Genomic DNA, 24080 nt, shown 5'->3' on the forward strand with positions numbered 1-24080 from the left:
ATTGTAATTATAGCCACAGATTTTCCCAGGTTCTTCTGACACACGTCAAAATAACAACCTTAATTGCTTTTGCCAGTGCCAGTCGGACGTCTTTTCCACATCGTGGTCAAGAAGTTCGTTAACCATAGTAATACGATGCACACAATCTAGAACCAACGCTTTGAGCTTCAGCTCTAATACAGGGTTGTTTCCAAGCTCTATGTTAGTGTAATGATCCAGCTGAGACTTTGTTGCTTCAAGGAGTGACTGTAATGTGCCTTCTGTGATGGCTTCTTCGCATGCCTCCGTAAACCTTATGTCTTCTGCGAGGCAGAGAATCTGCGTGGAGGAACGCAATTTGTGGTGGTAGTCGCGTTTCATGTTTGATACTCAATATAACCTTTTCTTTGCTTAATGAGCGATGCGTAAAGCTGGAACTTGCCTGAGACGGATACTTAGAAGGGTCTTCTCCGCCGGTAGTTCCACCTTGTCTTGAGTCCAAACATTTTAAGAGGAGCTTCTTCAACGTAACTTTCATTTGCAAAGCCAACTCGCTTAGCCATAACTGCATAGAGGTGTGCATAGCGTTGTAGTTATACACCTTAATTATGCGGTTATGTAAGGCAGTAAATTAAATAACACGCGCTACGCACCTCAACTTCGGAAGCGATGTGAACAGGGGTGTCCAGCGGAACGTTCTCTCCGTCTAAAGATTGCATAGCGACAACGGTGTTTGCTAGCTCATCCAGCTCAACAGTGTGGATGCCACTAAACAATTTCTTGAGGTGCGCTTGAATGACGGAGGGCTTTGTTGCTTGACCCAATATCTCCAAGAGATCCTCGTCACCAAGGAAATAGAACCTTGGAAACTTTGATCGTTTCAGCTGTAATAGAAGCGCTTTTATCGCTAGATGAAAACTTTTGAATGCAGTGCGTTATGTAACATGGAAGCGCGATCGCCATGACTTATACATTTGGCGGTTTTCTCTCTCTTTTTTTTTTAAGTCCCACTACAGAGCAAATTGTGTCTTCGGAATCTTACCGAATGTATGTTATTGCAATCCCCGTGTTTCACACTGTATTCTCCCAGAATGTTGTTTCTTTATGTGAAGCGCAAGTATTACAAAACGAATTTCTAGTTCAAAGAAGTATGACGTCATAAAGAGCGCTATATACAATACGTCTGGCAACATTACTCCCCGATGGTCGATTTCCGTCTCCTTGGGTTGGGTAAAAAGCCGATATGTCGCGCTGTTGTTAGTGATATGGTGCACTCCCGTGGCAGAGGTGGGTCAAAGTTTTGCTCCGGAAAGGGGAAAAAACTGTTCCATTGGCAGAATCGGGGTATGTGTGGACTGTTCCATTGGAGGTGCAGAGGCAAACATTTTGCTCCAAGGGGCAATAGGTTTTGACCCAGCGATTTCCTTGGGGCAAAGCCAGCGAAACACGGCACAGAAGAGCAGGCATGCGCGCGATAAGTGAGGCCGTAATATAATGTTCGAGCCCCCCCCCCCCTTTTTTTTTTTCATTTTACTCGTGTCTCGCGCAGTTTTGTCGTACGTCTCTTGAACAGTGGAAACATAGCGCGTCCCGCGCTCTAATTATATGGTTCGATTTTGTCTGCTTCGCGTTCACATTGCCACGTATCGGTTGCGCTGCTTCTAAGTCCCCACCTATACGTGCCAATGTGAACGTGAAGCAGACAGGCGAAAACATGGCGGTTTTCCTGCGGTATAGGCCATAGGAAATGCATGGGGTGAGAATTTGCTTGGTTCCTAACTTTTTTCTACAAAATGATAGTCTTTAAAAAATATCGATGAAACTTCAGGGGAATGGGTATCAGCCTGCAATGTTCGAAGCGCCAGAGACGTCGCCTTCCATTTTTATGACACGATCGAAATGTGTAACCTTCGCTAAATTCACCCTGCATTGCCTACCGCTTAAAACGACTGTCACATCATAAATGTTACCTGATGCTACATAATGTTTTTGAATCTGCAGCATTACCAACTCATTTTTGTTCGGGTGTCCGTCTATTGTCTTTTCTGTGCCTGTTAATTGAAAATTGGAGCAATGACGTGACATCATGGCTCGAAACTGTTTCATTTGTCGAGCTGTCCATCAGGAGTCACCATGCAAAATATCTTCGCTGTGCGGTGTCTTGTCACTGCGCAATGACATCTACGAAAACTGCATGTGAAAGCAGCCCCGGGCGGACGGCCGACATGATCATCGCGTCCCCTACCTTTCTTCTTTGTTGATTTCTTCTCGCTCCCGCTTGAGGTGCGCCGGTCTAGGTCGCGTATCACATGCCAGGGGAATAGGCTATGTTACGACGTCCCCTCATTGCCCCATACACTCTTTAGAAGAGTAGAGGATTCTTTATAGGTGTGTGGAACAGAGGCCTCTGGAGCGCGGCTGCGGGTCACCAGCGTCCGCCGGAATTTTTCAGGAGCTTATTTTATTCCCTGCATTACACGCCGCAGTGAAAAACTACACAAATAAAAAATGGGGGCTACCTCGCTGATTCTTTAAATTGTGTTTCCAATAGAGGAACTCGGATACCCAGCGCATGAGCTGGATCTGCACGTTTGACCTATTGTGTAATCGCACGACATTGTTAAAACTGTTTCCAAGCTATGATATCCTTTACCGTTTTGAAATGATTAAATTCACAAGGCAGCAACAGCTTTGAAGTTCGCAGTCTATACGTCCAGCAAATGTAACGATGACTTTCTTTCAACGAGAAACGCGAGGAGTCTGTCATCCGTCTTATTAGCCTTTCTCCTATCGAAATGCATCTCTTGCATGAAGAAAAATCTTTACTTAGGCTACGGTTACCCGTGTTTCATTTTGGAGAGTCACTACATTCCTCCCCCAGAACTAACCGTGCATACGTAAACAGTCGTATTTGGAGTACTTTGGCCTATAGCTATGCGCTGCTACTCCAGACGCTCCGTGTGGCGAAATGCCTTCATTTCGAGAAATACGGGTGTTCCTCGAGAGTCCTCGAAGCAAAGCGTGTATATAACAGAGATCACCGAGCGAGCCAGTCTCCGAGCACTCAATGCATAACGCTGTTCTACCCAAACGAATCCGTGCCAGTCCAGTTTCCCTCTTCCCGTGATGCCTAAGCCTGTAAGCACTGTCCTCGTGGTGACTAAAGCCTATTAAGGTGCCAGTGAGGTATCATTCATTATGTTTATAAGAGGAAAGACATACATTCGGCATGTATTATTATAGCGCTTTGAGAAGTAACGAGGAAATATTTCTCTCCGTACCTCTAAGAATTGATTCAATGCCCTTTGGCAGCGTCCTAGCTGGTCTGTTAGATTATTCAGCGTCGACAAAAGACCAGGTATGTTTGCCAAAAGCACTATACGATCGTCCTTTGCTACACTGTCCAAGATGGCCCTGTAAGTACAGAGAAGGGAATGTCCATCAGACAGCAAAAGAAAGGTGCTATGCTATGTGACATCCGTCATATAGCTTTGATCCCTCACAAATGCAGAATTCGTGTGGTGAGTAGGTTTTCTTATATACCTGAAGTCGTCACTAAGATTCTGAAAACGAACGGCTTCTGATGGGAGCGCTCCTCTTCCAAGTATTGGATCCAAGTATAGCCATCGTCTTTGGTTCTGGTTGAGGGCTTTGAGAGCTTGGTCCAAGAACTGAAGCCGTTGTTCCCACAAAATGGCACGGTCGGCGAAGCGTTCGTAGTACCTTGAATCTTTCAAAGACTGAACCAGGCACTGTAGATCTCCCACCTGAAACAATTACACGGAAATGTTGCTTGCAAAGTAGAAGGCACACGACAAAATAGGGAATTCCATACTAACCTTGCTAAGAATGTCAGACCAGTCCTTGATGATCTTCGTGTCGTTTCCGAGCGAGTCCTTGTGGTCCGTTAGGGAGAAGCGAGCACTACTGGACCAGACATCTAGCTCATTGAGGGCTTCTCGTATGGTTACTTCGCCTTGAGCCCTGCTGTTTAAGTCCTGGATATGTAATTAAGAATACCTACAATTATCTCTATTTAGTTAAAGGGGCTTTTAAGGGGTTGGTGTTTGTGGATCTCATAGGCTACTGGAAGCAGGTATATTCTCAACTCAATGCCCATTATTTCGAATACACTCGAATACACGCGATGTGCGCTGGCTGTGATGTGTGTGTAATGAGGTGTTCCACGTCAAAATGACGAATGGATAGGTCGTAACCACGAAATGTGCAATCTGCCAATAGAGATAACGTATGAATTGTTTCACGAATTGTCTCACTAGAAACCGTATTTTATTTTTTTTTATGAGGCGTACAATACAAGAGATGGACTTCATAATCACATAAAGGCGCTGTTATGACCGTGTCAGCACTGCTCTAGCTTCTGTTGCGCATCTGTAATCCGACCCATACTCTCCGCTCGCAGTTGGTAGGGCTCATGGAGGAAGGTAACTAAGGAGGGAGCACAGCCGTTCGTTTCCGAATCACGAAACTGCAGCGGAAGTGACGACATATAGTGCACGCCATATAGATCAGGTGACTGGAGCCGACCAATCTGCTTTGAGTAGTCGCCACAACTGGGACAAATAAGCCAGACCTGCATCTTTCTTCTGTGCAGAATCTTACAGACATCGAGCTGATGGATGTACCTTGTCCGTAGCTTGACCGCTTCTTTTATTTAATCCCTAATTGAAGTGGAATATTCGACCCTCTTCATGAGCCCCACAATCTCCATTTTATTTTTCCACGTGCCAAACGAGACCGAACCTAATAGCTCTATCACCTAGAACCCATAAAAAGGTGTCGTAATGAAAGTCTCGAAATAGTGTACACGACATAGTGATGATACTCTAGCAGAACGCAAATCATAATTACACAGATTGCCAACATCATCACAAGAAAGTATCCACGACTTCCGGAAGCACCAATGCTAAGGAAATAACTGAGTCCACTTTGTGTGTTTGCAAATGCGGGGCAAACCCGTTAGGAAGCCGGGTAGACGAACTAGTCTTGCTGGTGTTTGTGCCTACAAACACCAGCAAAACTTCTCGGTCCGTGTGTGCTCACTTAATGCGCAGTGGGTTCCTTACCTTGAGCTGATCCTTGTTATTCAGGATATATTTTTTTGATTTAAGGATATCAGCGAAGGTGAGTTTTTCAACTGCAATTGGTTCAATGCTAGTGATTTGAAAGAACTCGGCCCAGTGCTGTGGCGAAAATACTTCTCCACGACAATACTTCAGCACGCCAAGCAGGTCCTGAAATGTGAATGCGCGCGTTTTGTTAACTGCAGTGACGATGAGACATGCACTGAATGAGAAGCCTGGGCATTGATGTGTTACAACTGCTCTAAAATCATCGTTACCATCTATGGAGACGCTTTATTTTAGTTTTTCTTCAAACAAAGCTATCCTCATTGTTTACCTTTTGGCTGTCAATCTCTCGGTAAAGCACAGCAGTGACTGTCGTCGCTGAACTCCCTTCTTTCATTTTGTGCGTCCAGTCGCTCAGAAAATTTTCGTATTTGTGGAGCTTGCCCCTAAACAAATCAAGAACAAATGCAGAAAAGAAAACACACGTAAAGCGTCACGCCCTTTGTAACGTGACAGGTTCGTTCAGATCAAGCAAAGGAGCAAGGAAATTGTAATTACAATTGCTCGACACCCTACGTAATACCACGACCCCTTGATAGCTTTTACATATCCAAATTTTACGCTACGCAAGTCGGTCAGCCTTGCGCGCATCCCCTCAGCTTTTTCCTCTCCCCTCGTGCACGGAGAACTGTCTCATTGGATCGCTTTCCAATAAACCGCAACAACTGCACGTGAGGTCCACGTTGCTTCTTCACCAACTCGCGTGGCTGAGTGGTCAGAGTGCTGGACATGGCACGTGGAGACTGGGGGTACCTGGGCCCGGTACCGACTGTGCTGTCTGAGGTTTTCCTGGGTTTTCCTCAGATGCCGTCAGACATATGTCGGCACAGTTCCCTTAGAAGTCGCCCCAGGACGCACATTCCCCCAGAGCTTTAGTCGTGACGTTGCCCACCTCTGTGAGGCCAACGGCGAGCTCCTTCATTGGCACCACAACGTTGCTTCATCTTTTTCACCATAATGTTGTGGCGCGTTCGCGAATGCCCCCCTATTGTTGCCTCCTGAGTCAACAGCAGCTTTGTCTCATGCTATCTCCAACCTTTCCCTTCTCTCACGTGGGCAGAGACGTAAATGTCGTATGGTGTTCGCCGGGACGACATACCTACGGCGTAATTGCCGAACGCTGTAATATACAGGTTGTGTGCAGATAAACCTAAGTGGCATTTGCGCACTTAGCTAGTTCTCTACTTAACTGACGAACTTCCAGTGGCGTACGATGGCGCATTTATCGTTGCGAAAGCTACAGAAAAATCGTGGAAGCTATACTCGGCGTATAAAATAAACAGAGCGCCGAAAACATCGGCTTCCATGCATTAGAATAGGGCAACATGACGGTCTCTGGTGAGTTGTAAGGAGGTAATGCTAGGGACTCTACCGCTGAGTATCCATGTGGGATATCGTTTCGGTTTCTGCACCCATAGCTCCGCTAGCGGTACCTCAATACAACTTTCCTGAGGCCACCATGTTGCCATATTCTAATGCACGGAAGCCGATGTTTTCGTCGCTCTGTTTATTTTATACGCTGAGTATGGCTTCCGCGATTTTTCTGTAGATTTCGCAAGCATAAATGCGCCATCGTGCACCACCGGAAGTTCCTAGGGTAAGTAGACAACGAGTTACGTGTGCAAATGCTACTTACGCCTGTCTGCACACATCCTGTATATGCACAACGAAATCTACAAGAACGCTATGAAAAACATGCGATGTGCGATGCAGCGTTACCTTAGAAACGGGACACAATATGCTGTGGTAGTTCTCATATGTCATTCAAAAAAGAAAAAAAGAAGAAGAAATCGTCTGCCACGGATACCGCGCGATTTCAGCGGCGCATACTGTCTATCCGCTTTGGTTGAGTAACGCCATGTCCATCGCCTGTGCTGTATCGTGGAGTAACGCAAAACTCACCGATTCTCTTCGGCGCTCTCTGAGAGCGCGTGCGAAGCACAGACCTGTTGCGTGCTCTACAGATATAGCTACGATTATAGTTCCTGTGCAAGAACGCATCACATTCATCGTACAACCTGTTGAAGCTAAAAATAGAAGACTTATAAACGATTAAAAAGTGCTTTTCGCATCTTTCCTCATGGTGTTGTGAAATGAACGTTCGTGCATGTTTGATCACAACAGAACCGCATTATTCTTTCAGAGACAACTCGTTCACAATCCTCTCATGATCTCTTTTAAAAGCGGTAAAAACCCCGGCGCAGGGCAACATGTAAAAAAACAGTCTTCTTTTACTCGTTGATTAAAAAAGACGTTGAACCACATACAATGTGAACGTACGATGTAGACGACGTAAGCTAACGATATTTTGACACTGTAGAGGATGTAAGGTTAATACAATTATGGAGATAAGGATATCGCTCTACACAGTAACATTCTTGAGCATGTAATGTGCGGCAGTTATTATCGCGATATATCCAAAAGGCCAAGGTTCCAAAGCCGATAGATTTGAAAGCCAGTGCTGAAAGGCACGCATGCAAGGCTTCCACATCCATGTGCAACGCCCGAGTCGCGGCCATTAGTAAACAAGGTATGTCTGTTATAATGCGCAGCCGCGAAGCAGAATTAACAGCGATCCCAAGCGTGCGGCTAATTTAGCTCAACAAAAGGAACTACGAAGCGAATATTACACGTTTTTTACCTGGTAATAATCCATTCCTCTTGCGTCAGCTCTTTTAATTCGTTCTGAAATTCCTCAAATAGGTGCCACATCTCTTCCGCTTCGTGAAGCTCAGACTCCAGTTCAGTCAACAGTGATATGTCAGGTTCCGGAACGCCAAACTGCTTGGCTTCAACACTATAGTAGACACACATTAGGTATCATGCGTTGTAGTGGGAATCCCGGGCTGATGCATGAACGAATTATGAAAGAAAACACAAGCTGATGTACAAGAACTCACATGAGGGCTTCTTTCGTTTTCAACAAGGCATCAAATTCGACCCTCATCTCTTTCAATATCCCGGTTGCTTTCTCCACAGCAGCTGCATCCATGTCTGTTACCTCATTCTGCGGCTTGAAGTGGTGCCAACGCGCACCGTAACGTTCGAGGTCGCTTTCAAAGTTTTGTACTTTGGATGCCATGTTGGCTTTCAAGATGTCTACCTGGAAATCATAGAAGATTGTTCATTACCACAGCTGTTGGTTTCCATCGCTTTTGAGAAAGGAGAAATTTCGCACCTGTCTCGAGACAATATCCCTGTGTTCTTCGAGCATCCTGTCTAGCATGTCCCACTGACTCTGAAGGTGCGCAACTTCTGCGATAGACTTCCGTGACCATCGACTTAGTATTTCATTCTTTGCGTCTGCATCTTTGTATTTACTCAGTAACTGGAGAGAACAAAAATGCAAAGTTCATGCCCAAGAATTAGGGACAAAACATAAAGCAGGCTTCACCTAAAGCGGATCCCATAGAGCCTGTGTATTATGGAACGAAAAGCGCGTGCTACGTATTCTGCTGGCAGCGCTTTGCATTCGTTCTCTAATGGCATCTTGCCTCTGCCAGGACAAAACTTTTGAGCAATTTTTTGGTCATGAATAGTGGCATCTTCAAGGTTCCATTCGGGTTCCAAATTTTGAACCTGTAAAGGAGCCTTCCATTGCCGCACGATCACGTTGCGGCGAAACCTACGTTCTAGGTCACGCGCAACCACAGGTTTGGGAAATGGCTCAGCGCAGAAGAGACTACAAGAGAAGACAAACAGGAAATAACAATACGGGGAGCAAAGATTTGTGTGTAACATCCCGTGGTAAGGGTATAGGATATAAAAACTTGACAGCTGTTAGGAGAACTAACATCGTCGAGGTTGTTATAAAGAGCAAACGTGTGTACATTATGGCTGTTACGAAGTCTGTTGGTGTCTGCTAAACTCTGAACAATCAAACAAAACATAAAATAAAAGTGTGGTCAGAGTGAACGGCACAACAACAACAACAATAAATGATGACAATGAGATGGGGTGTTTCACCGCGGAGGTGCGTGCCCTACACCACTGCACATGGAACGTTATGTGAAGATGATGAAGGTAGGATGCAACTACAAGAAAGAACTAAAATTAACGGCAGAAAATGGACCAACGACAGCTTAAGACGACATGTACTACTTCGCGCAGGAAAATGTGATATCTGAGGTTCTACGAAGTGCTAAGGTTGTCAAACCAAGTTTATAGAGGATAGTTTCATAATTATAGACACCAATATAGAATGTACAATGACTTCAAGGGCTTCGATGGTGCCATTGGGTCAACCTCTTATCTTTGAAAATTAGTGAAGCTAATTAAGTATACCATTTTAGTTAGCCATCGAACACTGATGCGACCGGCTAGGAAAGATATCCGAGAGGCTTCGGTTTGGTTTCTTCTTTCTCGCTCTCTCCTTTCTCTTTGTTTGGGGGAGGGGGGCGCTTATTAATACCTGAAGACAACTTATGATACAGCTATAGGATGTCACGCTTCCTCGCGAACGCAGGAGCCTCTCTAGTGAGGAAAATGCTATTGTAAAAGGCGGCCACTTGGCCCATTTGTGTTATAACACATTACTCTCCTCTCTTTTGATCACAATAATGCTCGTTGCCTTGTCAATGTCATCTGCATTTTTTAGCTACACCTCGAAACTACAACAACAATAACAAAAAGGAGTTAACAAATCACGACTTTCTGTTGTGTGAGTTTGAGTTTGATTGGCGATTTTCTGGCGACTTTCTGTTGCTGTCATCTTTGAAATTATATCTATCAAACTCCATCAAAATAAGCACAATTTCAGACAACGAAAAAAAGGAAAATATCGTTTTTGCGTTCCTGTCTTTTATTTTCCATGCTTAATACAGCTAACGCCGTAGTGGATGAAATCTATCTATATTGCAGCCTAATGCCGCGTGTTTTTCGACAGCAGTACTCCCGGCTTTTCTTTTCGTCTGTGGAGAGGGTGCTAGCGGGTGTGCTGTCTTATCAGCGTTCTTCTGAAGATTTACAATGTTGATCCAGCCGTACATGCCCGCGCTTTCAGCAGTACTGCTTGGGATTGTGTTGTTCGCTATTGCGTCTTTTTTCATTCGTACATCTTTATTTCTGTAGGTGTGAAGAAGAGTTTATTGACTGGTTGATAAGGGGGGGGGGGGGGGGGCAACTGCGTGCACCACGTAAAAGTCAGTTGTGTAGCATCGATTGTTAGTACGTATGAGTCGAATAAATACGAATGAAGCACGATGAACATTTGTACACATCAGAGTTAGTGTCCTCTTCATGTTGGGAGAAACTTCGCATGGCTGCATATGCGATCACAGTGTCCTCCGTTAGCTTTGAAGCCAAAATAAACAGGGGCACTTCAAACCACCTTACTCAAACTGTGACGCAACATTTGCCTCAGCTTGCCGTCGTCTGGATCTTTGGACGTCGTTCCCGATTTCCGTTCTTAGCTCACCTCGCGTCATAGAGTCGACATCTAACATGCGTGACACGCGCCGTTCGAGTTCGAGTTCGACACTTAAACGGGGCCTCTTTCCTCTTGGATGCCACCTTCTTCAGAGTACGTGACGTAACGTTTCTGATATCTCCTAGCCTGTGGTGCAGATGAATTTTCTTCTATCCTTTAACATATTTTAGCCCATCCCATGCTGCGTCCCTTTTGTTTGTTCGCCGATAATGTAGGTTCTCTAAGGCGCAATTTTTCTTGTCTAGTCCTTGGCTAGAAAGCCATCCTAGTCAGCGCTGCTGCATGTGGTTCATCGCGGCGTGATGCGAAAAAAACATGTATATACGGGGTCACGCTCTCCTGTCCGTACCCCTTGCATTTGGTTCCCAGATCTAGAAACATAGTTAGGACGTTTAACGTCTCCTGACGCAGATCTTTCCCTGCAGTATCTTGCTCAAATTCTTTTACCACACCTCTGAAAAGATCCTATAACAACTGTGCTCGTTCAGCTCTGGTGTCCGAATAGAGGACTAGGGTCACAAGGCGTGGTAGATTATCAAGAAGTAAATCGACATTCTTTCCTGTTAATGATGTGAATTTAGCAACTTCCGTTTCGCTGTCAGTGAGCAGTCTCACATTCGCACCAGATCCCTTTATAATGTCCACCGGATTTCTCACGGACGTGTCTCTTCCTTTCGGGTGGCGCCCTTATTAGCAGTGTATACGTCCTGCATTTCCAAGAGCAGGTTTTCAAGAAACCGTTCGACTATTCGTACCTTCCTGTGCAAAACATCAGGGACAATGAAGCGGGGTTCTATGGAGAACAATGGGGGATGCCGCACTGAATTTTTCATGTTACCATACATGACCTCAATAACCTCAATCCTAACCTGATAACCTCAATCTGCGTCTGCTTCCCACTCGCCGAATAGTAACTTGTGAGTGTTTGTGTTCCCTTAGAAGTCGGCCCAGGACGCACATTCCCCCAGGGCGTCAGTCGTGACGTCGCCCACATACGTGAGGCCGACAATGGTAAGCCCTATCACCACCACCACCACCGTTTCACAAAATTGACTATCATAATAATTCCTAAGAGGATCGTTAATCCAATCAGCTTATATGCATTCCATTACCGATGCCAAGCAATTTAAGAAATGTTTATGCGACCGCTGGGGAGGGGGGGGGGGGTGACGTGGAAATTCGAGCGATCTGCATGCCTACACTGGCGGCACTTTGCTCGGTGAAGGGACGAAGAGGGGGAGATGAAAAGGAAGGCTCACGCGTCTGGCTGATATGACCGTTGCGCTGCATAGTCATTTTTCAATTTCCACGTCGTACGTGTTGTCATTGTTTGCTCCAGTTGACCAAAATGTTTCATGTACCTGTTGATTTACCTCCACGTATCTGCGCAATTTTTTCACGTGGTTGTAAACCTTGTATGCTGCTATGTTAACATTATTCTACCAAATGTTAACCTCCCGTTTGTATTGCCTCATGGCCGCGAGGGTAAATAAATAAATTAATCTGGAGGTCTCACAGCACAACAACCGTCCACCTTCGGCGTATAAATTCTTTGAGAGCGATAAATCAGCTTCTTTTGCGGGACTCGTCGATGCCACGCAACTACTGAAGTTTCTCTCACTCCTTTTTTTTTTTTTTTACAGCGGCTGCAGACCGGCCACTGCTGCACGGCTCATGATGTACTCGTACCAGGGTATCAAGCGCGGAATTATTGTTTTATCTGTATCTTGTAGAGTTGCCCACTTCATAACGGCTTCCGCGTTAACCCCACGACAGACAGAAAGGCGAAGGCGATTACAGCAGCTATCAACAAAACCCGTGCACAAAAGTAACGACTGACTTATTGTTTTGTTTGATTTTAGTGACTTTTTTTTTTCCTTCCATAGTTCATCCAATGAAATCATTCCTTGTTCATCAATATATCTACTGGATCTGATAGCACTGCGGTCTTGCCTTGAGTCGGAAGAATGCTAGGACGTTGCCAAAGCATTCGCTCTGCGCGCGTTCTTGCTATTGTTCTTGTATGCAAGAGCTTTTGTGCCCGTATAGCTCTGCGGCTGAGAATTCTGTGAGTCTGCGACGAGAGTACGAACAGATGGGCTTTCCTATATGTCTTCAGACTGCCTGTGCGCCGTAGAACGAATAATTGCTAGAACCGCAATCCATAATCTGTATGAGAATATACAAGGAATATATTACACATCCGTGAGAAAGCTGGTAGACATTATAAAGGGATATGGTGCGAATGTCAGACTGCTCACTGAGAGCAAAACGGAAGTTGCTAAATTCACATCATTAACAGGAAAGAATGTCGATTGACTTCTTGAGAATCTACCACGCCTTGTGACCCTAGTCCTCTCCTCGGACACCAGAGATGAACGAGCACAGTTGTTATGGGATCTTTTCAGAGGTGTGGTTAAAGAATTTGGGGAAGATACTGCAGGGAAAGATCTGCGTCAGGAGACGTTAAACGTCCTAACTGTGTTTCTGTATCTGGGAACCAAATGCAAGGGGTACGGACAGGAGAGCGTGACCCCGTATATACATGTTTTTTCGCATCACGCCGCGATGAGCCACATGCAGCAGCGCTGACTGGGATGGCTTTCTAACCAAGGACTAGAAAAGAAAAATTGCGCCTTAGAGAACCTACATCATCGGCGAACAAACAAATGGGACGCTACATCGGATGGGCTAAAATATATGTTAAAATAAATATAAACAACTGTTCATCGTGCTTCATTCGTATTTATTCGACTCATACGTACTAGCAATCGATGCTACACAACTGACTTTTACGTGGTGCACGCAGTCGCTTATCAATCAGTCAATAAACTTTTCTTCACACCTACAGAAACAAAGATGTACGAATGAAAAAAAGACGCGATAGCGAACAACACCCCAAGCAGCAAAATGTACTGAAAGTCGAGTGCAATAGGGGTGGACGGGTAGGTGGAAGGCCTTGAACAGACTCCTGAAACTAAAGGACATTGATAAGACACATACCGTCCACCCCTATTGCACTCGACTTTCAGTACATTGTGCTGCTTGGGACAGTCCCAAGCAGTACTGCTGAAAGCGCGAGAGTGTACGGCTGGATCAAGATTGTAAATCTTCAGAAGAACACTGATAAGACAGCACACCCGCTAGCACCCTCTCCAAGCCGAAAAGAAAAGCCGGGAGTACTGCTGTCGAAAAACACGCGGCAATAGGGATAGATTTGATCCACTACGGCGTTAGCTGTATTAAGTATGGAAAATAAAAGACATTGACGCAGAACAATATTTTCCTTTTTTTTTCGTTGTCTGAAATTGTGCTTATTTTGATAGATTTTGATACATACATTTTGAGAGATGACAACAACAGAAAGTCGCAGGAAAATCGCAAATCAAACTCAAACTCAAACAACAGAACGTCGTGATCTCTTAACTTTTTTTTTTTTTTTTTTTGTCGTTGTAGTTTCGAGTTCGTTGTCGTTGTAGTTACGACAAATCTACAGTATCTAAAAAATGCAGATGACATTGACAAGGCAACGATCATTAATGTGATCAAAAGAGAGCAGATTAATGCGTTATAATACAAATGGGCCAAGTGCATGACCGCCTTTTACAATTGCGTTTTCCTTGCTTGAGAGGCTCCTGGGTTCGCGAGAAAGCGTGACATCCTATAGGATGTATCATAAATTGTCTTCAGGTATTAATAAGCCCCCTCCCCCTCCCTCCCCCTAAAAAAAAAAGAAAAAGGAGAGAGTGAGAAAGAAGAAACGAAAACGAAGCGTCTGGATATCTTTCCTAGCCGGTCGCATCAGTGTTCGATGGCTAACTAAAATGGTATTTTAGTTAGTTCACTAATTTTCAAAGATAAGAGGTGGACCCAATGACAGCATCGAAGCCCACATTTCCCACACATTTCCCACATCACATTTGCCTGCGCAAAGTAGTACATGTCGTCTTAAGCTGTCGTTGGTCCATTGTCTGCCGTTATTTTTAGTTCTTTCTTGTATTTGCATCCTACCTTCATTATCTTCACATAACGTTCCATGTGCAGTGGTGTAGGGTACGCACATCCGCGGTGAAACACCCCATCTCATTGTCATCATTTATTGTTGTTGTTGTTGTGCCGTTCACTCCGACCACACCTTTATATTATGTTTTGTTTGATTGCTCACAGTTTAGCAGACACCAACAGATTTCGTAACAGCCATAATGTACACACGTTTGCTTTTTATAACAACCTCAACGATGTTAGTTCTCCTAACAGCTGTTAAGTTTTTATGTCCTATACCCTTGCTACGTGATGTTACACACAAATCTTTGCTCCCCGTATTGTTATTTCTTGTTTGTCTTCTCTTGTAGTCTCTTCTGCGCTGAGCCATTTCCCAAACCTGTGGTTGCGCGTGGCCTTGAACGTAGGCTTCGTCGCAACGTGATCGTGCGGCGATGGAAGGCTCCTTTACAGGTTCAAAATTTGGAACCCGAATGGAACCTTGAAGATGGCACTATTCATGCCAAAAAAATCGCTCAAAAGTTTTGTCCTGGCAGAGGTAAGATGCCATGAGAGAACGAATGCAAAGCGCTGCGAGCAGAATATGTAGCACGCGCTTTTCGTTCCAGAATACGCAGGCTCTATGGGAGCCGTTTTAGGTGAAGCCTGCTTTACGTTTTGTCCCTAATTCTTGGGCATGCGGTCAAGAAACTAAAACGTCGAACTCGGGCTGTTGGTAATTCCTCGCAACCAAAACCACAAGAAGGTAACGGCCAGTGGTCAAAGACAGTGAACTATTCGCCGTTAAAGCATAACTGGGTCATTCAAATTATTATTTCTTTTCTTATCAACTAAACTCAACTCTTGCAACGTTTATTTGCTGTCTCACATATTTACCACGTTAGCTGACAGTGATGACAACATATTCTTACCTGTTCTCGTGTCGTAACGATATCTGCAGACCGTTTTCCGAGGTCAGCAACTTCTTGAGCGGTCTGTGGCCGCGCTGTCAACGAAGTTGTGGCTTCCTGTAGAAATTTCTGCACCAGCTGAGCATCAGCCATGATAGAGCGCTGCAGGACGCGGATCATCCCTTGCTCGAGGTCGGACAGTAAGTAGTCAACGTACGCTCTTACAGGAGCATAATTTACAACCACGCATTCAAATTTTTCTTCCTCTCTGCAAAGCATTGGTGCAAATGTCAGCAGCAGCCAAACCAAACAAAAAAGCGTACACTAGTTATTGCACCAACAGCGCAACACAACAGAGGTTCGTTAGAAGATTACGTGTTTTTTACAAAGATAAAGGTTACTCCGTCTATTTGGTCAATCTACGACGGGCGTTCAAGTCAAACCGGGACCGTTGAATACCCAGAGACATTAGCGCGTCCTGTTAGTCATGCTTAAAAGGGACAAGTATCGCATACTACAGCATGGTGCGCTAACGTCGCGGGGAAACGTCAGTCACGTGTTAAACAAGATGGCGACCATGCCCATGAGTGCAAACTAGACCGCGCAGGAGAGTATTTGCAACGCGCCGTCAAAGACGTCGGTTCCTGTACGGCGCACTGATGTGTTTGCCTGTTCATATACGGACGCATGGCCACTTTCGGTTTTGGGTTCTTAGGGTGGTCACTCTTGAGACTGACCATGACATCGCAAATATAGTCTCTGTTTCTGAAAAGGATGTGCTTGTTTTCTATTGATAAGTCTTCCCATTCACAGGAAACGTACAGCGTAACTTATGCCTTCATGCTTTAATTTTGCATGGGGACAACAAGTGAAACATCGCTGTAATCGCAACGCATCATCGAAACATCGCAGTGCCTACTGCGTACCGAGGTGAAAGGTGGAGGCAAATGATTCAGGTACGAAAAATGAAGTGAGTTACCGCGTCTGTTTACAAGGTGCCAGAAACGCCGCTGTTAATTCGTCAATTAGTTAATTATTACCATTCGGGTTCCATTTTGCATGATGATTTTTCATGATGATTTTTTATAACCCTCTCTGTAGTCCGCGTACTTCTGCTGCGTTACATCAGAGCGCAAATTATGTACGATTTACCCCGCATCCGTCCAGACTTGGCGTCCCCACTCCCCATGCTTAGTGCGTACCCCCGAGTACCCCCCCCCCCCCCCCCAAAGTGAAGGTCTGGATACGCCTCTGCTCGGAGCCCACTGCAGTCGCTCAAGTGAACATTCATCTAGTGAAACCTCTGATCCTTGAAAACCGACCGTAACATGTTCCCCACTTGCCTAAGAGACGCGTCATGTTTTAGAAACTCTGCGGACACAATCCGCATGAACACCTACAGTTCTTACGTTGGGTACCCAGACAACTACGTCATGCAAGCAGTATACCTTGTGGAATGTCCGTGACTTGAGCTAAGCCGAGGGACGCGATGAACGCCATCAAGTACTTCCTCGGGAGAGAGAAAATAACCTAGGTGATTTATGTACTGACGAAAGAACACGCGCGCCGCTCCCCGTATTGTTTTGAAAAAGGTGAATGTTCTAATCCTACCGTGAAGACTGCTGGAAATGTCAGCAGAATGTTGCAACTAAATATACACATCAAAATGTTTCGCGAAAATGTTTGATAGTTTGGCTCGAAGCATAGCGTTCGTTGCTAGGTAATTTTGAGGGGAATATATAAACATACAGCGATAGCTTGCTAAACTCCTGGCTTCTTGCTTTGATGACTCTTAGGTTCCTCTTCCAGTCATCCGCAGTCACACAGTTCCCTTCGATAAGGTCTTCTATGTTCATTGAGCCTAAGGCCACCCAGTCCTGCAGAAAGAGTTTCAAATATTAAACAATTTCAGTGATGCCTGCAACAAGTGCGAATTTCACAATGGTAATCCTTGAAAACGATATACATGCTGTCCTCAATCGGTTCGAGAGTTGTTTCCTGTTACGCGGGTATGTTCAGGGATTAATAAAAAATAATAATAAAAAATTGTGACAAACGAAGCCGGAGGGTCAGGATCGTGAGAATATTCCTTCGTTCCTATTTCCAGTTTGTGCAAGTTATTCTTCGATAGTTGTAATCTATAGTGCAAGCTGGCGTTCGCTGTGAACGAGCGCTCAGCCGCACTGTACGAAAAAATTATGTAATCCAACTGTACAAGTGACTGCTGCTAACTCTGTTGCCGGCATATGTGCCGTAACCTATATGCTGCACAAAATCCGTTTGGTGTTCACGTTGCACAGCTACGGACTGGGCTTTCGCAGTTTAATATCCCTTTAATGTAAGTGGCTCTCTTTTCGCTTACGGAAGCTGTGCAGCGTGCACACTAAACGATTTTTTTTTTCAGTAACTACTTCAAAGCACATATGCCGGCAACACCGTTAGCAGTCACTGCCGTGGAAAATTGCACTTTTTTATTATTATTACGGTGTGGTCGCTGCTGTCGTTTTCCATGGAATAACCATTCTCAAACTCCGCCGGCATACGTGACCCTTCGCTCACGTTGCGGTACATTCTGGTCAGTTAGAAATTTAAGAAGGAAGGGAAACAGCAGTGTGTTTCTCTAAGTAATTCCATCATGCTGGCCCTTTTCGATCGCGTTCGCTTTATTGGGTGTATATTTTAATTTTCTTTTTGATGCCACATATCTTATTCTTCGAACCATTTTCCGGTCATAGTTTCGCTTTCACATGCAATTGTTAAATGTATCGTAAAGGAGTAGAAAATGTATTTCTTCGATAGCCTGTGCCCCCAGTACTTTTACGTCACAATTTTCGTCCCAATTGCGCTCATAGTTTTTGAAGGAGCAATAAAATGACATTTATCGTGACTCGAAACCCTGCCTCGTCTGTGAAGCTGACGGAGAATTTCCAAAAACAGACGGAACAGTTGCGGACCACAGACACGATTGTCGCGTGACATAGAAACGGCTCTGTGCCTTTTTTCTTTGTTTTTCTAGGCTAGTGCGTCGATTATAGATGTGTAGAGCAGGTGGAATCCTCCTACATGCCGCACCGTGCCGCTACGTACCGCAACCGGTAGGCGCGCTCGGAGTGGTTTTGCAGAGTTCAGGAAGCCGTCGAAAATATGGCGTGTGAATGAGCCGGTTCAAAGCAGTTGAGTCTCAGTTGGATGGTAGGGTCGTTGCGCGGACGTAGGGCATCGTTGGGTTGGGAGGCATCCACAGAGTTGTCTGTGCATACTCGCCAAGCGTGCCATGTGGTGCCCTTGTTGCTGGGGCGACGGGGACGCTCGACGGGATGTCGTGAGCTCGCGCAGTGTCCGAGAACGTGCCCCAGGATGCGATGCTCGGCAGCATGCCATCGAAGCTGTTGCAAAATTTGGGATGGTTGAACGCCGAATTACGCCAAACATGGTGTTCGTTGTTCGGGTCACCAACCGAAGAAGGTGTGGTGTTCCTCTGCATGAGTCCTGACCGGCGGTGATTGAATGTCCCAGCGGGCAGATGTGCGTGGCCTCACACTAGGACGGTGCCGGTAGAACTGACGAGCCAGCACGGTAGCGCGTGGCAGCAGGGTCACATCGTTGTCGTCGTCAACGCGCCGCCACACATGCGTTGCATTTATTCGTTGCAGAACACGCCGCAGCGAAAAAGGACAAACATATTTTGGGATCACTTCAGTGCTCCTTTAAGAAAAGTAAAATTGAAAAATTACGGGCAACACTGTGTGGAAGCTGTAACCAACTACACCTTGTTCGTCAAGTAGGGCGGCAAAACCGTATGAGATGCGCACAACACTGGGTCTAAAACAAAAGGAGTGAGGAGACAAAAGGAGAGGAGGAGAGAGGCTACGTGTCGGCAACGTAGGAGCAGCAAGCCAGTCGGGAACACAGTTGCTCCACGAATTGAGAATTATTCGCCGCCAGACGTTGCCCCGAGACAATTTACCTAAATTTTGCTAGCAAACTAAATAATATCGAGCATTCTCTGTAACATTTTTAACGTGTTGGACTACCGTGTAACGTGTTGGTTTACAAGCAACAAGCTGTTGAAGTACGCCATCAACATAAACTGCCTGGGTGCGCTTTACAGTACGTTTTACAGTGAAGCGAATTCCCAATAATTGTACGACACACTCCGCAATTTATTGTTGGACAACAATTTTTCTCGAACTGAAGGGAAAACATCCAACTATCTAGTAGGACAGTCTCTGCTCGAAATATCGGAGTCTCTCGTCCTGAGGCACTTCACTTTACAATAATCTAGAAAGGTAGACAATAATCTAGAAAGGTAGACAACAAAGCTGACACAAAATTTTATGGTCTGCATTACTTTTTTTTAAATTCCGTGTTAGCGCCACGAAGCAACTGTGACTATGAGCGGTGTACAGACGTGGACAGATGGAGAGAGGACATCAGCAAGGAGTGAGAGGGGTTAGTATGCGTCCTGGGCCGACTTCAAGAACTATGCCGATATTCGTCTGGAAAGTCTGTCGGAAAATCCAGCACCCGGTGCGGAAATTCGAACCCGCGTCATCTCCCAGTCTCGGCATGGATAGCGGCCACACTAACCACTATGCCACGGGAGCTGCTCCCTACATTACGTATTTCCTCTGAAAGAAAGTAAGCAAACAAGGAGCAATTCGCATTCGCAAGCATTCGCAACGAGCGATTGTGACGTAGGTACTGCATTGGTGCATATTTGATACCTTGGTCACTGTTGCCAACTAGCTTTATACAGTCCAGGTGAAAATACTATTCCGTTTTATATAGTTTGATTATGTGTGAGTTGGGCTGTGCTGTTTATGGGACGGATTCTAAAAGCGCTTTCTTTTCTTTTTCTTCTTTGGAATGTTTTTGCTTAGCGAATCCAACTAGACTCGTTCCGTGGTTTGTAATGGAATCCCAATGTGACATCGTTATGTGAGCACCTTGCAAGGTGCGATCATCACTCACATTGTCTCACCTTAATTGTTTCTGTAGCGCCTTCGAGGTTGATGAACAGTTGCTCAGCACGGCGATACATGGCAAGATATTGGTGCGAGTTTCGTTCAACGATGATAGAAAAAATAAGGGAGCGGTCCGTAGAGATGTCGTCACTCACTCCCCGAAATTGCACAGGAATAGCCAGGAATTTTTTTAGTTGTTGGTAATATTTCGCCCGAACCTCTTCTAATGGCGGGCGATACTGCAAGCTGGCATTCCTATAGATTAAACGTACGGGAATTTAAGAGTGTTTCGTACAATGATAGGATTGCGGGAGCTGTGGGCATCCAAGCTGACCTGTAGGTAAGGTCTACGCGGATCTCAGGGAGGTGCTCAACCAATGTCTCCAGACAGAGTAGATATTGATACTCAAGTGCCTTGTAGAGCTGCCTGTCCCAGTGTGCTCGCCAGGGACGCATGTTTTCAGCAGCGAAGCCCTGCAAATATGTCATATACCATAATCTTCTGAACGTCTTCGAATCTAATTGAGACACTGAGAATTTAGACATCAGTCCTAACCTGTGACATGCATAAGAAACCCTGTTTTTCTCTTACCTGTTCTGATAGCTGAGCCATAAGAATCCGGATCTCGTTCAGGGAATCCTTCCAGCGTTGCTGCTTGGTCAGCAGGTCGGTGGTCATCAGGGCTTGCACCTGCAATAGCCAATTACAAGATACGCTAACACTCATGGGTGCGATTATTAAAAACTCCACACGTAATGAAGTACACATGGTTTTCAGATGCCCAACACCACTAAGGTAACTTTTTTTTATTTTTTGCCCTCGACGTATTCTGCAACGAATAAAATGAGCGTCCGCGAATGACGGGGGCAAGTGTCCTGGAGCGCGCGTGCGAGACCTCTGTTCCGCCAACCTTTAAAAAAATCCTTCACTCTCGAAAAAGTTGATTGATTGATCGATTTGATGTTTTGTAGCGCAACAACAACAAATATGTTGGAAAGTGCGTACGGAAAATGAGGGAAGGAAGAGGAGGGCATGTCGTGACGTAAGCTATTCCCCTGGCATGCGACTCGTGACGCACAGGCGGAGCTAGCTCAAACGAAAAAAAAAAAAAAAAAAACGCCGCGTAACGGGTTGGCTTCCTGAGCCCAACATCGCGGGTTCGACCCCGGCCTAGAACGGTAGCAATGTGAGGGAGAAAGACGTTGCTTCCAGCACCGTGTGTCAAAGATTTGTAGCGCACGCCAAAAGAATAACCCAGGTGGTCGAAATTATCCGCAATACTATACCTGCGGCACGTGCAGTATGTCACCACACAAATAGACTGATACACCTTACGTGTAGATCTACTGCAATTCTGCTAATCTACCAATTCCAAATATACTCCAATTACCGTAGGCTGAGAAGAAACAAACAAATACCATAGGCAAGGGGATTGGCAACGTCACGAGAGGATCGTGCGGCCGTCCTGGGCTGCTTCCTCTGAGAGCTTTTGTGATTGCGTCGTGACATTACGCCGTACAGCGAAAATACTAGAGGTAATTGGAGTAGATCTACACGTAATGTGTGTCAGCCTAGTGTGTCGAAATGCTGCGCGTGCCGCAGTGTAGGACTGCGGATAATTGCGACCATCTGAGTTCTTTTGACGTGCGCCGCAAATCTCCAACACACGGTGACACACTGTGAAAAAATACTATTTTGCATGGTGATCCCTGATGGACAGCCTGACGACTGAGGCAGGGACTCTAGTTAATTGTACTGTTCATTTCTTCTTTAGCATTGACTTTTCTAGTCGTTCGAGACGAGCTTTCAATCATTTCAGGTGTATATGCACGTTGATGTGTTTCGTGCTGTCCAGTGTTGCATGCACGTACGCGGAGTCGGTCTTCAATTCTGGGCAAGAACTGTGGTCAAATGAAGTGTAAAGCCGCAGGTTGTGCAAGCGTGTCTTGGATATGTAGGGGTGCTGACTGGACACTGAACTCACTGCTCGAGCCATTCATCTATCTATGCAGTAGAAATGACGGCCTTTTCTTCAATTTCATGTCGTAAGTGCATTCAGTGCAGCGATGTGCGTACCTGAACAGCATAACTAGCACAGCTTTCATTCGTGGCAACCCAACAGCATGAGCTCATGCCCTTCATTTTATTGACCAGTCCCTTGTAAATGGCTTGGGTTTTTGCTCACCTTTTCAGATATACTGATGTGATGCTTTCGGAGAGTTCGGTTCTGTTGAGACAACTTTTCGACCATGGTTCGTAGCCGTCCTATGTATGCTGCTAGAGCTTCGGGCTCATCCCACGTAACAACGCTTTTCTCGCCAATGGCACGGGTGAATTCCTGTGCGGCCGCCAACATCATAGGTCTCTGACTTAGCACCATATGGTCAGCTATCGTCACGTAAAAATTTGCGATCTGCAGCCAAACATTACGCCGTGAGGTTTTGAAAACGGGTACCTATTGCTAAAGCTTACCTGTTGGAGGTCCTTTGCTTGTCGGTAATGCTGCTTTGCCTTCGATTCTAAAGCTTGAACCTTGGCTGGTATGCTGCAACCGAGAGCTCTTAGTTGTCTGACTTCTCGTATGAAAGTGACGAGCTGCGGACTGTAGGTTACTTGCGGGCGACCCTTTCCGTCTAGCGCCATAACGGGCTGGCCTGTATTGAAGCTTTGTAGGGAGAAAAAGCGCCAGAATCATACATAATCTTGTCATCACGACATGTCATTACTTGGTAGCACAACTAGCGAGAATAGCTAAGAAATAGCTCATTCGAGCCATCTAGGTATGAACAGGGAATAACGTAACGTGGCCTAAAAGGTTGTGTTGCCGCTTGCATGCCATATAGGTTAGTGACTATAGTAGTTTGCCGCAACGATGCTTAACGTCCGCATTCAACAACGTGGTGCCTAAAGTGTAAAAAGCTTGTGCTGTCGTAGGGACAGCTATGATCATGCCGACAGGCATCCTTGCTTTTTCCGGCACCTTATGAATGTCTGCTAATAATTTGTGCCGCAGATCATATGCACTGTCTTCTTCCATGCGTTTTCAGGCGTATCAGATTCTCAGCACTTTGGAACGTATTTAACCTTCATCGAATCCCGCAACATACTCCTTGCCTCTGTTGCTGACTCCCTCATCATGTGGAATAAGAATAGGTAATCCGCTCAATTGTCCTTGGGGACAGGTTTGGTTGAGCAGTTGTACCGAGGTTGCACTGCGGTGTTCCTGGTCCCATGTATTCTACTATTTTCACTAGTAGAAGACGCTGTCTGTAAACTTGACTGGCAGAAATGTCACACTAGATTGGACTGGATGAATCAAAGAAAAATATAGCGATTGTGGCATAAATGAGGACGATCTACTGGAGGAGCTCCATACTGGGAATAGCCTGAGTGTGGATAGAGGAAGACTGACGCCACGACACACACGTCTCTGACAGTTGTTTCTGCCCTGCCGTCATTTATCCCTGTGATCAGACTCGGAGGTTTTCACTGTACATATTGATTGTGGTACCAAGTGTCCCAGAATATTTAAACCTGACCCCCTATCAAGGGCTCTGGAGTAATGAAGCTTGATGAAAACTGAAAGGAACTAAATACATAAGTAAGTGAAGAAGAATGAGAGGAAGCGCGGAATGAAAGAAAGTGCGAGGCTATTGGGTGACA

At 45.5% G+C, this 24080-nt stretch overlaps 2 protein-coding genes across 2 annotated transcripts in view; both read right to left on the reverse strand.

The window, feature by feature from the left end:
• The window catches only part of LOC135394443 (cytoplasmic dynein 2 heavy chain 1-like), a 156271-nt gene extending 155956 nt beyond the window's left edge, over positions 1 to 315 (reverse strand). The window contains exon 1 of the mRNA XM_064625182.1: positions 59 to 315. Coding sequence (XP_064481252.1) covers positions 59 to 126 — 68 coding nt within the window. The 5' untranslated portion in view covers positions 127 to 315. The remainder of the gene's footprint in view (positions 1 to 58) is intronic.
• On the reverse strand, positions 294 to 22819 carry LOC135395823 (cytoplasmic dynein 2 heavy chain 1-like). Its single transcript, XM_064626912.1, has 17 exons — positions 22603 to 22819; positions 21009 to 21107; positions 20751 to 20890; positions 20434 to 20671; positions 17199 to 17326; positions 15471 to 15717; positions 8308 to 8457; positions 8030 to 8232; positions 7771 to 7926; positions 5401 to 5515; positions 5067 to 5234; positions 3819 to 3977; positions 3523 to 3746; positions 3261 to 3393; positions 633 to 863; positions 422 to 544; positions 294 to 302 (listed from the first exon to the last, which is right to left on the reverse strand). Exons 1-17 carry the CDS (start codon positions 22795 to 22797, stop codon positions 294 to 296), a joined length of 2718 nt encoding a protein of 905 aa, XP_064482982.1. The 5' UTR covers positions 22798 to 22819.
• Positions 22820 to 24080: the final 1261 nt, after the last annotated feature.

Source organism: Ornithodoros turicata, chromosome 5 (genome assembly GCF_037126465.1).
Source record: "Ornithodoros turicata isolate Travis chromosome 5, ASM3712646v1, whole genome shotgun sequence".
NCBI classification, from domain to species: domain Eukaryota; kingdom Metazoa; phylum Arthropoda; class Arachnida; order Ixodida; family Argasidae; genus Ornithodoros; species Ornithodoros turicata.